At 54.1% G+C, this 13,300-nt stretch overlaps 1 protein-coding gene across 2 annotated transcripts in view; it reads left to right on the top strand.

The window, feature by feature from the left end:
- Polr1a (RNA polymerase I subunit A) overlaps positions 1–13,300 on the top strand; it is a 61,466-nt gene that overhangs the window by 13,654 nt on the left and 34,512 nt on the right. For both annotated transcript variants that reach the window (XM_046455988.2, XM_058583025.1), the window contains 6 exons: positions 648–753; positions 1,025–1,187; positions 3,204–3,374; positions 3,491–3,613; positions 5,491–5,721; positions 9,708–9,962. In XM_046455988.2, coding sequence (XP_046311944.1) covers positions 648–753; positions 1,025–1,187; positions 3,204–3,374; positions 3,491–3,613; positions 5,491–5,721; positions 9,708–9,962 — 1,049 coding nt within the window. The remainder of the gene's footprint in view (positions 1–647; positions 754–1,024; positions 1,188–3,203; positions 3,375–3,490; positions 3,614–5,490; positions 5,722–9,707; positions 9,963–13,300) is intronic.

The following is a 13,300-nucleotide window of genomic DNA, read 5'->3' as shown; positions in this document are numbered from 1 at the left end:
CCACCTTATGCTAAGTGCCCATTCGTAAAAGTCCTTTTAAAAGATTGGGGATTCCTTTTCAGAATTAAGAATGAACTTTTTTTTTTAAATTAGGGTGTCTATACATTTTAGTTCCCTATAACAAGGAACACCCCATTCCTCTCTGAGTCTGTAACGGGGCGTATGCAGCATGTTCAGGCTCTGGCGCTCCTGACACAGCAGCAGCAGTGTCAGAATGATGGCCCCACTAAAGGGCATCAGGAAAATCTCCAGGGACTGACGTTCCTGTGACAAGCCCTGGCACGTTGGATTCATTTTCTCTGAGCACTTTTTATATCACTAGAAACTTCATACATCTCTGATCACAGAAGAGCCTCTTGACTGGCCTTTGTGTGGGATGTTTTGTAAATGCCGGGGAATAGATCCTTAACCATATAGGAGTTTCAGGTTTGGGGAGGGCATGTGAATGGGAAGGCTTCCCAGGCCTGCCCCCTCGGCCTCTGGGAAGCAGCATTTGCTGTCTTGCTGTCTCCGGTTTGGTTTTGGGAGAAAGGGTACCATGGGAGGGTGGATGTCCTCTATTCAAGTTTTCCTCTCATCAGTGGCTTCGTGGCTGTCCTCACATACAGACTGACGTGGTTTGCTTGGTTTCTCTGTTTCAAACACAGGATTCTTTCTGAATTACCTTTTCTCGGGACTGGTCGATGTTGGCATGGAATCCAGATTCAATCCGAGTATGTTCTTTTTAGATTTCGTGGTGGTGCCTCCCTCCAGGTAATGCCCTTCAGTTTCCTTATGTCACCTGATAAGCTTGGCTGAGGCATGAATACGGACTTGGGGAGGCCCTGGGAGGGTCATGTGCTAACCATCGCACAGCAGTCTCCTCTGTAGGCTGTGTGGTGGGCTCCTTGCCTCTGACTGCAGGCCCGGGCGGGAGGGTGGCCCCTGTTGAGTGTGGTGTGTGTGCTGCCCACAGCAGGCAGGGTGGGGGCCGCAGGACAGGCCCTTCTAACACTGGGCATTCCTCGCCCTGTGGTCCCCGCAGGTATCGCCCTGTCAATCGCCTGGGGGACCAGATGTTTACCAATGGCCAGACGGTGAACTTGCAGGCTGTCATGAAGGATGTCGTTCTGATCCGGAAACTTCTGGCACTGATGGCACAAGAACAGCAGCTGCCCTGTGGGGTGGCAGCGCTCAGCACAGATGAGGTCAGGACCACACGCTGTGGAGGACACTGACAGGACCCTCGGTGGGGCTGTGGGTTTGGGGACATGCACGAGCCTGGAAAGGTCGGGCTGTGGTCTGCGTTCTGCCCATGGCTGCCATACCAGGTACCCTTTAGTTAAGTCCCTTTAATTCTGTTTGTGGTGGATTCACACCTCAGCTGTTCCGAGCCACCAGGTGCTGGCAGCTCCAGGAGAAACGTCCCCTTCCCTCCTGGGTCACACTACTGGAACTCTGCTTTGGGCTCACTGGATCCGGAAGCCAGTGTTTAAAATGGCAGTTTTACAGGGTAGGACTGTCACAGCTGCCGATCCTGAGCCCACTCAGCACTGAGTCTTCAGTGGGTATGTTGATGGATTGGACACTCAGCTTGCTGAGATCACTCAAGGACTTCCCAGCCCAAGGGTGCTCTCTGGGTGCAGATAGATATGGCCATCTCCAGCCTTGGATAACAGGGCCCTCAGGTGCCTGCCAACCAGGTCTGTCATGGGGTGATACCACTGTTCCCTAGACCTTGTGCTCTGGGTTGCCCAGGCATTCTTCTTGGAGCTTTCTTGGATCAGCCATTGTAATATTTTAACACATCCCTCTGTAAGAGAGACCTGCCAGCTACAGGCTAGTCCAGTTTGAGAGGGAAGACTGTAGGATAATGAGATCCAGTGACCAGGGCTGAAATTTCATCTTGGTGTCTCTTGAAAATTGGAGCACACCGTTTTTGGGAAGAAAAGGCTTGGTCTCTGCAGAAACAGCATCCTTCCCAGTTCCGAGGTCAGTTTCCCTCTGATTGGTGGGCATGTTCTTGTTTCTTCCCTTTGGCTCCCTTGTTCCATTGCCTTGATGGTGGGACAGGCCCTGCTCACTTCACCGGTAACCTTGGGGCCCTGAGCCAGTGAATGTCCTAAGCAGTGGGTCAGGCTGGTGGGGGACCACCTCGTCCTGTGCAGGGGACAGAATGCTGCCTGCAGAGATAACTGCCTTCCCTGTAACTGAAGACTCCTCTGGGGACAAGCCCACTTCACTGCTGGTTCCCATAGGAGTCTCCCCCCCATAGATTTCTTCTCTCATGTGACCCATACTGGAGGACTCAGGTGATTGTCTCCTGGGTCATGTGCAGCCAGAGAGGAACAGATGGTAGCCAGCCACCAGCAGTAGGTGGTGCTATAGGGCAGTTTGTGGCCTCTGTGTATTTATCTCCCCTGTGCTGGTAGAGGGAAAAGACGAAAAGACAGAACCAGGGCAGAAATATCCAAATTTTCTGGCCAGGCACAGGGGCCATACCTGTAATCCCAGCTGCTTGAGAGGCTGAGGCAGGAGGGTCACGAGTTCAAAGCCAGCCTCGACAACTCAGTAAGACCCCGTCTGTAACAAAATATTTTAAAAGGGGCTGGGGATGTGGCTCAGTGATTAAGCACCTCTGGATTCAATCCCCAGTACCAAAAAAAAAAAGCCGGAAATATTCAAGTGCTCATTGCTTGAACACTCAGAGGCCTAGGAATTAGCCAGCAACTTAGCCCATTTAGGGACCTAATCATAATGGCGTAGAACACTGAGGCAAACATTATTCCTCTTCAGGAATTGTTCTGCCTTCGTTTTTTATAAGTACATCGGGTTAAGTTTTTCTGAAACCATAATTAAAACTGAAATTCCATATGCAACTTAGTTATGTGGCAAGATAACAGCTTCCAGAGAAGTGTGGATGTGGGAAAAAGTTGGGTTCCCCTTCCTTGGGCACCAGCTTTTGGTGCTCAGCATCTGCCCTGAGAAGGAAGCCTGTGTCCACACTGAGCTCATCTTACCCACAGAGAAGCTGGTGGGCGCGTGACGAGCCTGCAGCCCATGGTGCACACTGGGAAGACAGGCTCCTCAGCACTCCCACCCGTCCCTCCGTTCAGAGGCAGCTTAGGGCGTGTTTGTCAGGACTGGGAGAGGAAAGAAAAGTAAAAGAAGCCAACCTGGGTTTTCCCCCACCATCCCTGTTTTCTTGGCCTTATTTTTCCCAGGAAAAAGACTCTTTGGTGGCTATGGACCGGTCCTTTTTAAGTACACTTCCAGGCCAGACTCTCACAGACAAGCTGTACAACATTTGGATTCGCCTTCAGAGCCACGTCAACATTGTGTTTGACAGTGAGATGGACAAACTCATGATGGAAAAGTACCCTGGCATCAGACAGGTGAGCATGGGTTGGATTCCCATTACTGGCTGACGAGGTGAATAATGTTGAAACAAGGAAGCAATAAACAGTGAAATTTTTAAACGATGTTTCCGGTGGGCTTTCGCTCCATACAGATCTTGGAGAAGAAAGAAGGCCTGTTCCGAAAGCACATGATGGGCAAACGGGTAGACTACGCGGCCCGCTCTGTCATCTGCCCAGACATGTACATCAACACCAACGAGATCGGGATTCCCATGGTGCGTGTTTTAGGAACTGCGGGCTGTAGGCAGTGGTGCCGAGGAGGGCTGCTGGCGGTGCAGGAAGCCACAGTGGCTCAGCTGGGGTGGTGCCCATCTCTTCACATGTGGGAAAAGTGCTTTGGGGGGACTCGAGGCTGCCTGATGGCCTCCAGACACCTGCACACGAGGGGACCCACGCCTGCCACATCACAGGCCCCTGCTCCCCTGTCTCTGTCTAGTCTCCCATTTAATGAGGGCGTGACAGGAGAGGAAGGGGGCAAAGGGGATTTCCTTCCCGTCAGCTTACATGCCCTTGTTTCCTGGCCGGGGACTGGAGAGAACCCAGAGTAGACCTGTGCGCTGCCTGCCCTCAGCTGCCCCTGCTGTCAGTGCCTTGTCCCCCACCCATTAGTGTCCCCTGGGTGAGCAGGCTTCCTCTTCTCACTTCCCCCCTAGTCCGAGCGTGTGCTCATTAGCAGCAGCCCTTTGATCGACTTCCCCTTGATGGACCTTGAGGTCAGTCAGGTGGAGGTGGTTTGCTTCCTTCTGGGCAGTCACGTTTCCTCGCACACACACCCCCCCACCAACCTCTCGAGGTGCTGGTAATGAGCACAGCTGAGCTGTCTCTGGGACACACACAAGCTTCCTGGGCAAGGATGTGATGTGTCAGGAGGCAGGGATGGTTTAGTCCTACGCCCACTGCCACTGTCCTTGATCCAGAGGCTGGGCCAGGGCAAGGAAAGTCTACAAAGCCACGCCTCCCAGCCCAGGGAGGAGAGGCTTCAGGCCTATTGGTCGCCCTCTGTGGCCAGAAGTGGAAGCTGCCCTGCTGGCTTTGACCTCACGGTGCCTGGAGCCTCCCCGGCATTAGGGAGACCTCCAGTGTGGTCTCACTTCCTCCACAGGGTTCTTGGTGGGCTTCTCTCTTCTACATCTGAGTTCATGTGGTAATAATGGCTCGTACCCCGAGGAGTGGCTCTGAGGTTACCCGCTGGGTGCCTTCAACCTGCTCCACGTCTCAGGGCCACGGAGGCCTGGGAACGTTCCTAAGGGTAGCTAGAAAGAGCAGGTGGGCCCCCCCAGCACAGCCCTCCTGCATAGCACTGCTGGTAGGTGTCCAGAGCCGGAGGCAGAGCTCGGGCAGGGAGACGGGGAGACGGCACATTCCTTCTCAAAGCTGTTTCCCAGGGTGGAGGCAGGTGGTAGCCACACAGCTGTGTCAGCACTGTCAGGGTGGAGAGTGCAGGGAGCAGAGCACCTTGGCAAAGTCTGGAGGAGCTGCCTCTGCTGTCCTGGAGGGATTCGTGCACTATGTCCAGCAGCTGGGGCCTCACTTGGCTAGGGAGCGCCTTCTTCCCTGGGGCGTCTCACAGCCTCGTGTCGCTGGGGCACCCGCATCTTCTCATGAGTCAGAGTTGCAAAGCCGCCTCATCTCGAGCGCCTCCCTGCTTGCAGCGGCTGGTGGAACTGCTGAAGGCAGGGCTCCCGATGCCATGTCTGTGCTTTTAGCCTGTGGTGTCTACGGGCAGGAGGGGTGTGTGGGATTCCAGGCAGGTGTCTGCCACCCATCTCCTGTAAGCGACTCTTGCTTTAAACCCTGCTGTGGGTGCTTTGAACTCATTGGCACAAGACGGAAGGATAAAATTTAATGATGTGCTAAAAATGTTTTACTGGGTAAATTGTAGCGTTCTGTCATGCTCCTTAGACTGCTGGAGGAGGAGGCCAGTGCATTCCCATAGGAGAGCAGGTGCAGACAGGATATTGCTTCGGTGGCTAAAGGATTCTCTGGACGACGCAGACTGCTCCCCATATAGTGGGCATGTCATACAGACTGTGGAAGCAGATTTTGGGCAGACCCTGTGACCTGAATTTCTGTACCTACTCCTTGTTTCTAGGTGTTTGCCACAAAACTGACCTACCCTCAGCCAGTGACCCCCTGGAATGTCCAGGAACTGAGACAGGCAGTCATCAATGGTCCCAATGTGCACCCGGGAGCCTCCATGGTCATCAATGAGGATGGCAGTCGCACAGCCCTGAGCGCCGTGGACATAACCCAGCGTGAAGCCGTGGCCAAACAGCTCCTGACACCAGCCACAGGGGCACCTAAGCCCCAGGGGACGAAAATTGTGAGTAGTGGGAAAGTTTGGTCAGGGGCCCAGACAGCTCCTATCTGGCTCCCCCATGCTGCCTTCGCCTAGGGCTGCTCAGAGGGTGGCGTCACATCAGCAGGGGCAGCATCCCCAGAGTATCTGAGAAATGGGCACTCCTTGTGCTGTGTGAGGAGCTTGCGGTAGGGCTCAGGCACCTTGCTCTATGGGGTTTCCAGAGAGGTCTCCATGCTGCACCTTAAGAAGTGCTCTACGCCAAGGAGACTCCTGGCAACGAGTCTTAGGTGGTGCCTCAGTTTGGGGCAGTGGTGATACCCACTCATGGTGCTATCACAGTCGTGTCCCACTGGGGAGAGTGTGTGAGTGACAGCAGTTCTGCTGGGGGCCTCAGGGCTGCCTGCCTGGTAGGCACCCTTCTGCTGGGAGGGGAGGCCACTTGCCCTCGCCAGGCCACAGAGGCAGAGGTTGCTAGACGAGGTGGATTCGATTTGGGTTAACCTAGGGCCTGCCTGCACTAGGTGTGGCTGACTGGTTGGTTCCTTTTTGGCAGTGGGTTCAAGTGCTCCAGTTTCTAGTGGCCTTGTAGAGACTCTGAAGGAACAGGTAGTAACATACTCTTGGCCTTGTCCCCAAGGCTGCTGGCCTGCAGGCCTCTGCTAAGCCTCCTGCTCTCCTGTCTCATGGCTATGCTCAGGTGGAGTGACACTCTCCCCGGCACACAGATACCAGGTCACCTCTCAGCTCTCTCTTGATGCGTCAGGTGAGATTTGTGTTCAGGTTCGTAGGCTTGTTCTGCCTCCTGAGTGCCTGGCCTTCTGGTGGAACGTGCAGGTCTCAGCAAAGCCCCTTTTCCCCCTTAATCAGAGTACGATTCCCAGCTTCATTGGCCACATAGGCTGCAGGTGAATGGTGTCTCTGCTGGTAGAAGTGTATGTATGAAACCAGGTGCCAGCTGGCCGCTCCCACATCCCTCCTCATCTCTCCACTGCTCTGTCCTCACCACCTGCGCACCAGCTCCTTTCCCTGGAGTTGCTGCATCCCAGGAGTTCCAGGGAAGGGTGTGTTCTGCGCCCCCTCCCCAGCACCTTGCGTGTAGGAGGCACTTAGGACACCACCTTGTGGCATATAGATCCAGCTTGAGGTGTAGGAGGCTCTGAGGTGTGAGGACCACATTGGATCTGATTATCAGACTCAGAGGCAAAGATAGGAAGGGACTTTATAAAAGAAAAACAGAGCTGGGCATGGGGGCACATGCCTGTAATCCCAGGGCTCAGGAGGCTGAGGCAGGAGGATCACAAGTTCAAGCCAACCTGGACAACTCAGTGAAACCTTGTCTCAAAATGAAAAGGGCTGGGGATGTGGCTCAGAGGCCAAGCACCCCTGGGTTCAATTCCTAGTACTGGGGAAAAAAAGAAGTGGCTGTTCCATCAAGACCTGTGCACTCAGGACAGCCTGCTCCGTATTCCGCCGTCTCCATGATGCCCCGGTGCTGCTGCTTCATGGAGTTAAACACCAGTCTTCTGGGTGGTCACTTCAAGACTTTGGTTATTGTGTTACCTAAAGATTAGGGCAGGGCTGAGGACAGGAGGCGTCTGGGCAGGACAGACTGAGGTCTGGTGAGAGTGAACAGCAGATAGGTAAGAAGGAGAGAGGCTGGGCTCCATTCCTTTGTGAGGTAGGAAACTGACCTTTCTCCTGGGCCTCACGAAGCAGGAGGGAATGGACAGCATGGCCTTAGCTCACTCCCTGCCCAGCACTGCAGAGGTCAGCCTTGGCCCTAGGCCTGCCTGGAGACTGACCTGGACACTAGGGCATGCTGATTTTCACTACAATATTTGTTTACAGATGAGAGAAAGGAAAGGCCTTGGGTTTGTCTTGGCAAGGGAGTGCCTGTCCTCTGCGGTGTCTGTTTGGGTTGGCTGCTGTCTGTCAGACTGGCCCGCAGGCCTTCCCAGATGCAGGGAGTTGGCTGGACTCAGGTCCTAGGCTTTTGCCTGGGCTTTTGGGCCTAAGCCACAAGTCTGGGAGCTGCTCCCTAGAGAGGCTGAAGGAAGATGACTTTGGGCTATCTGACGCAGCCAGTGCCCTGGGCACATGCCCACGGGAACCCTGGGTTGAGATCTCTGTGGAATTGTGGGGAAGGGAAGGCTCAAATTCCTCTGGGAGCCGTAACAAGACAGACTTGGTGTGTGAAGGTTTGCTCTCTCCGTTTCCGGAGCCTGAGGCCAGCAGGCCAGGAAGCAGGAGGCTGGCGAAGCACCTTCTGGCCTCTCCAGTGCAGCCTCATCAACGTGGGCAACGTGAGAGGACACTAGGCTTGAGCTATCTGTTGTTTCCCCTAGCCTGTTGTCTGCTGTGACCTGGAGGAGATTCAGGGTAGGGGTAGTTATCACCAAGTGCCCATCACCCAGTTCCTATGGGCTGCTAAGGAGGGCCCTTCAAAATGCTTGAGGTGGACCTTGGCACTGTGGTGCACACCTGTAATCCTAGTGACTCAGGAGGCCGAGGCAGGAGGATTGCAAGTTCAAGGCCAGCCTCAGCAACTTAGTGAGACCCTGTCTCAAAATAAATAAAAAGGGCTGGGGATGTGGCTCAGTGGTAAAGCACCACTGGGTTTAGTTCCTAGTAGAAAAAAATGAATTCTAAATGCTTTAGAGTTCAGCTTTATGCAGTTGTTTTGGGTGTCGTTGTGGGGTGTTATTTGGGAAGCCTGGTCGTGAACGTGAGATGGTAGAAGGCTCTGCAGGCCTTGGGTGCTGTCAGAGGGACCAGCTACTGGTGGACTTGGGAAGTTGTCTTCAAGGGTAAATCACACGCGGTTCTTGCTCTCTCCAGTCTGCCTTTGGTTTTCACTCCATGATGAGAACACTGCTTGTACACTGTTTCTTGCTTTCTTCAAAAGTAACTGAAGGTCTTTTAAAAATTGCATGGAAATGGCACCCGTGCACATGAGAGGAGGCGTCCTGAGGCGTCGGGTCAGGTGCTGACCTGTGCCCTCGTCCTTCCTGTGTGCCCAGGTGTGCCAGGAGGCAGGTGTGGATTGTTCTGTCCTGCTGCTCATGTCCACCTGGGTCTTTGATCTGGCTGCCATACGTCCCTGTCGCCATTTATAGGCTGGTGTGTCGAAGGAGCCTCTGCGCGCATGCACCCTATGATGTCCTGCCCCTCCTCAGGCTCCCAGCACTCTGAGTCTTGCTGCTGTGAGCGCTGCCATGTGCATGGAGTCTGCAGCTCAGTCTGGCGCTGTTTCTGCTCAGCAAGGCTCCGAGGAAATGCGGTTCAAATGGTCTGATCGTTATTTTCAAACAGTGTCCCCACACAACTGAGACAGTTTATACCTTTTGTTTTATTTGTTTGGAGGCAGGGCCTCACTGCGTTGCCCAGAGGGGTCTTAAACTCGTGAGTTCAAGTGGCCCTCCTATCTTGCCTCCCAGCTGGCTGGGACTGCCGGAGCTACCACGCCTGGCATCTTACTGATTTTTCAAATGCAGAAAACGTGTGCAGGGGGCGTGCGCCTGGGAGTCGGACTCCTGTCTTCCTGCCCTGGCCGTGCCGTGTGAAGTCGGCTCATTGCTTCTAAAACGTGGAAGGAACCACAGTAGAATCACACATTATGTGACTGAGGGGTGAAAGGACCGCAGGCCCATTCAGACCTGGGGGTTCCTTGCCTCCACACAGGCCCTCGGCCTTCAGGACTCATGTCCATGACTCTCAAGATGAGGTCTCGGGAATGCAGGACCCTGGAAAGGCTGCATGTCCCTGAAGAAGTGGCAGTTATCAGACAGACTGTGGCCTCACCTGCTCCTGGGGCCTGTGAGCACAGAGCCAACGTGGGCTCTGCAGGGCCAGGGCCAGGAGCCAGAGCGTTTCTCAGATTTCTAGGGCTTTGTATTTAGTTGGCTGGAGCCTATGGCAGGTAGAGCCCACTCAGCCGAGGTCAGGTGACCCCTGAGGGGCAGGGACACTGACTTCCCCTGGCCAACCTGCTGTCTGCCTTACCCCAGGTGTGCCGGCATGTGAAGAATGGGGACATCCTCCTGCTGAACAGACAGCCCACCCTGCACAGGCCCTCCATCCAGGCCCACCACGCCCGTGTCCTGCCGGGGGAGAAGGTCCTGCGGCTGCACTACGCCAACTGCAAGGCCTACAACGCTGACTTCGATGGCGACGAGATGAACGCCCACTTCCCCCAGAGCGAGCTGGGCCGGGCCGAGGCCCGCGTGCTGGCCTGCACTGACCAGCAGTACCTCGTTCCCAAGGTAGGCCAGGCCCCACGGCCTCCACAGGCACTGCCAGCAGGATGGGGCACTCTGCACTGGGCCCCTTGGGCCACTCCAGGGCAGGGCCCACGGGACAGAGGGCTGGGTCCCTCCGGGTGGGTGTTCAGCCCTGCAGTGGCCTACAGGTAGGGAAGGGCCTCAGTAGGAGAGCAGCTGGGCTTTCTGACGTCGTCTGGCCGTCCTGGGAAGCCAGCTCAGCAGCTGCACAGCAGGGCTTGTCTGGTGCTGACTTGGGTTTGGATTCCATGGCTCACTGGCCCCTGGCAAGCATTGGCATCTGAGTGCGGTGACCATCGCCAACTCTGGTCCTCTGGGTTGTGACTCGCCCGGGTTTTAGAAGGCGACTTGACCCTTGCAGCACTTGAGGGCATCCTCTCCTTGAATCTCTTGCTTCACATCAGGGGCAGTCCATGGGGTCACAGCTGTCCCTACAGACGGGGAAGGAGGCAGCCTCGCCTGGGCCACTGGCCGACCTGCTCCAGGGTCGGGAGTGCTTAGGGAGGAACTGGAGCTGGGCGGGGTTACAGAACAGGTAGGATGCTCCACCTGCGCAGAGGTCCGAGGCCCTGCCAGGCGCAACAATTCCCAGTTGTGCGTCATTGACTTGGGTTGTGGGGAGATTGGCAGGACTGGCCGTGGGATTCGAAGCACAGGTGCTGTTCCGCTGGGCGGGGCCTGATGGGGTGCCCCCAGGTCTCCATGGGCAGGCTTCGACCCAGGGGTCCTGGGCTACCCGCAAATGCCCCCTTGGAGTGGTCCCTCCCAGGTGTCCAGGAGTCCTGCTCTCGTGGGAGCCAAAGGGGAAGGCAGGACGGTGCTGAAGGCCAACTCGGTCACTGGGCAGCTGGAGAAAGAGACGCGCTGACAGGAAATGCCCTGTGGTCCTTTCCCATCAGTGATCGCAGTTGAGCAGCTGCAGCAGTGGTAGCAGCTCAAAGGTGGCCCGTCGCTGACATTATCCTGCCAAACCTCTCCACGGCCTTGGTGGAGCGCCAAGAGAGAAGCCCGCCAGCCCGTGTGGAGGCCAGGGCTCCATCCAGCTCCTGTGTGCCACTGCACATGAGCTTAGCCCCTGTCGTGGCAGGGGTGGGTGGGAGCACGGAGCAGACCCCTCCAAAACGGCCACTTCACCCCCGGGGACTCTCCCAGGAAGCAACAGATGCTGGGGAGCAACCTGTGGCCATTGGCTGTGTGGGGACTGGAGGCATTCTGCAGTCCCGAGCCAGTGAGGTGGGGCTCTGCACCTGATGTAAGTGAGTGGGTGCAGAGTAGCAGGAGGCTCCCGCGCCCCGTCTCCTGCCAAGCACAGGGCCCGTCGTCTGTGCGCCCCGGGAGCCCAGGTGGGTGAGCTCACATCCTAGGCCTGAGAGTTCTCTTCACTTTTGTCGGAAAACAAGCTTTTTGACGCTTGACCATAAAATCCAGTCGTTAGCATAAATACCAAGAAGTGGAACCCTTATTTTTGCTCAAGGTTATGAAAATGCAACATGTCTTTGGTGACAGGGTCCTGAGATGACAAGTGTCAGTTTGATTAAACTGGTCTTTTTCTTCTTGTGATATCAGGATCAAACTCAGGGCTCACGTGTGCCAGGTATTTTGGTCATTTTGTTGGTGTTGTCTTAATTTCCCTTTTACCGTTTTGAAGTTCTCTTCCTTAACTGATCATAGAACCAGATGAAAGGGTACTTTATTGTTGGCTGTGTGTATCAGGTAGAGTTTCATAGTGTCAACTTACTAAAAAGTGAGGCAAAAGGGATGTCAGCCGTTTCTTTCCCAAGAAAACAACTAAACTTCGTTTATTTATTTTTAAGAGCATTATAATTATACACGGTATTTGGGTTCATTGTGACAAAATAATACATGCAAGGAATTTGATTTCAACCCCCACCCCCCCTTCCCTTTCCCTCCCCTTTCCCTCCCCATTCTCTGTCCTCTCCTGTGTTAATCTTTTTTTCACTCCCTTATTTATGTTTGATTGGCATTTTCTTTTTCATTTTTTTGCGGGTGGGGGGGGGGGTCATAACTGGGGATTGAACTCAGGCCCTCAACCACTGAGCCACACCCCCAGCCCTATTTTTTATTGTATTTAGAGACAAGGTTTCACTGAGTTGCTCAGCACCTCCCTTTTGCTGAGGCTGGCTTTGAACTCTCAATGTTCCTCCCTAAGCCTCCTAAGCCACTGAGACTACAGGCGTGTGCCACGGCTCCCAGCTGGATTGGCATTTTCTGCGTAGACCCAGAGCTGGAATTCCTTCTGGTACCTTCACACCTGTATGGAATTAGCTGCTGTTGTTTAGTTCCCAGTTTCTGCCCCTTGCCCTTCCTCCCTCTCATTCTGCTTCTGCTGCTCTCCTGATCGCCCCATGTCTTTTGATACCCCATCTTCTCCTGCCACCTCTTTCCCTGGTGTTGCTCTGCCTTCCACAGACAGGGGAACGTTGCTCTTGACTTTCTCAGGCTGGCCTGTGTCACACAGCTTGGTGTCGGGCATTTTCACCCACTTACCAGCAAATGCCGTCATTTCTCTGAGATTAAACTGCCCCCTTCTGTTCGTTGTGCTTTTTGAGGGTCAACACTCTGGAGATGTGGGGATTTTGTTTGGTTTTAGTACCAGGGATTAAACACAGGAGCACTTAACTACTGAGCCACATCCCCGGCCCTTCTTATGTTTTATTTTGAGACAGGTTCTCAACTGAGTTGATTAAGATCTCGATAATTTGCTGAGGCTGGCTTTGATTCTCCTGTTTGTTGAGGCTGGCTTTGATTCTCCTATCTCAGCCTCCCAAGATGCTGGGATTGTAGGCATGCTCCACCACACCCAATTCTGTGGAAAGCTTTTAAACAAAGCTTCCTGACTTTTCCTTAGCAAATTCAAGACACAAAGTATTCTGTTATCTAAGCATTCTGACCAGAGACATTAATTTTAATGTCATTTTGCTGTGATGTCTTGGAACAAGATAGCTGAGAATTTTCTGGGTTTTGAATCAGGTGTTTTTTCCCTCTGCTGGGCAGGAAGCCAGGGTTCACATGTGTAAGGCAAACTCTCACACTGAGCTGCATCCTCAGCCCTTTTTATTTTGATACAGGGCCTCACCAAGTTCCTGAGGCTGGCCTTGGTTTGAAATCCTCCTGCTTAAGCCTCCCAAGTTGCTGGGATTATATGTGTACACCCCTGCATCCAGCTTTAATTTTATTTTGAGACAGGGTCTCTCTCAGTTGTTCAGTCTTGAACTTGTGATCTTTCTACCTCAGCCTCACAAACTGCTGGGATTACAGGCTTGACTAACACACCAGCTAATCCCAAATGGGATTACATG

Source organism: Marmota monax, unplaced genomic scaffold (genome assembly GCF_021218885.2).
Source record: "Marmota monax isolate L192 unplaced genomic scaffold, Marmota_monax_Labrador192_F-V1.1 WCK01_AAM20220418_F8-fsc00238, whole genome shotgun sequence".
Lineage (NCBI taxonomy): Eukaryota > Metazoa > Chordata > Mammalia > Rodentia > Sciuridae > Marmota > Marmota monax.
The sequence above is the reverse complement of the archived record's forward strand: the minus strand, read 5'-3'. Positions and strand labels throughout refer to the sequence as shown.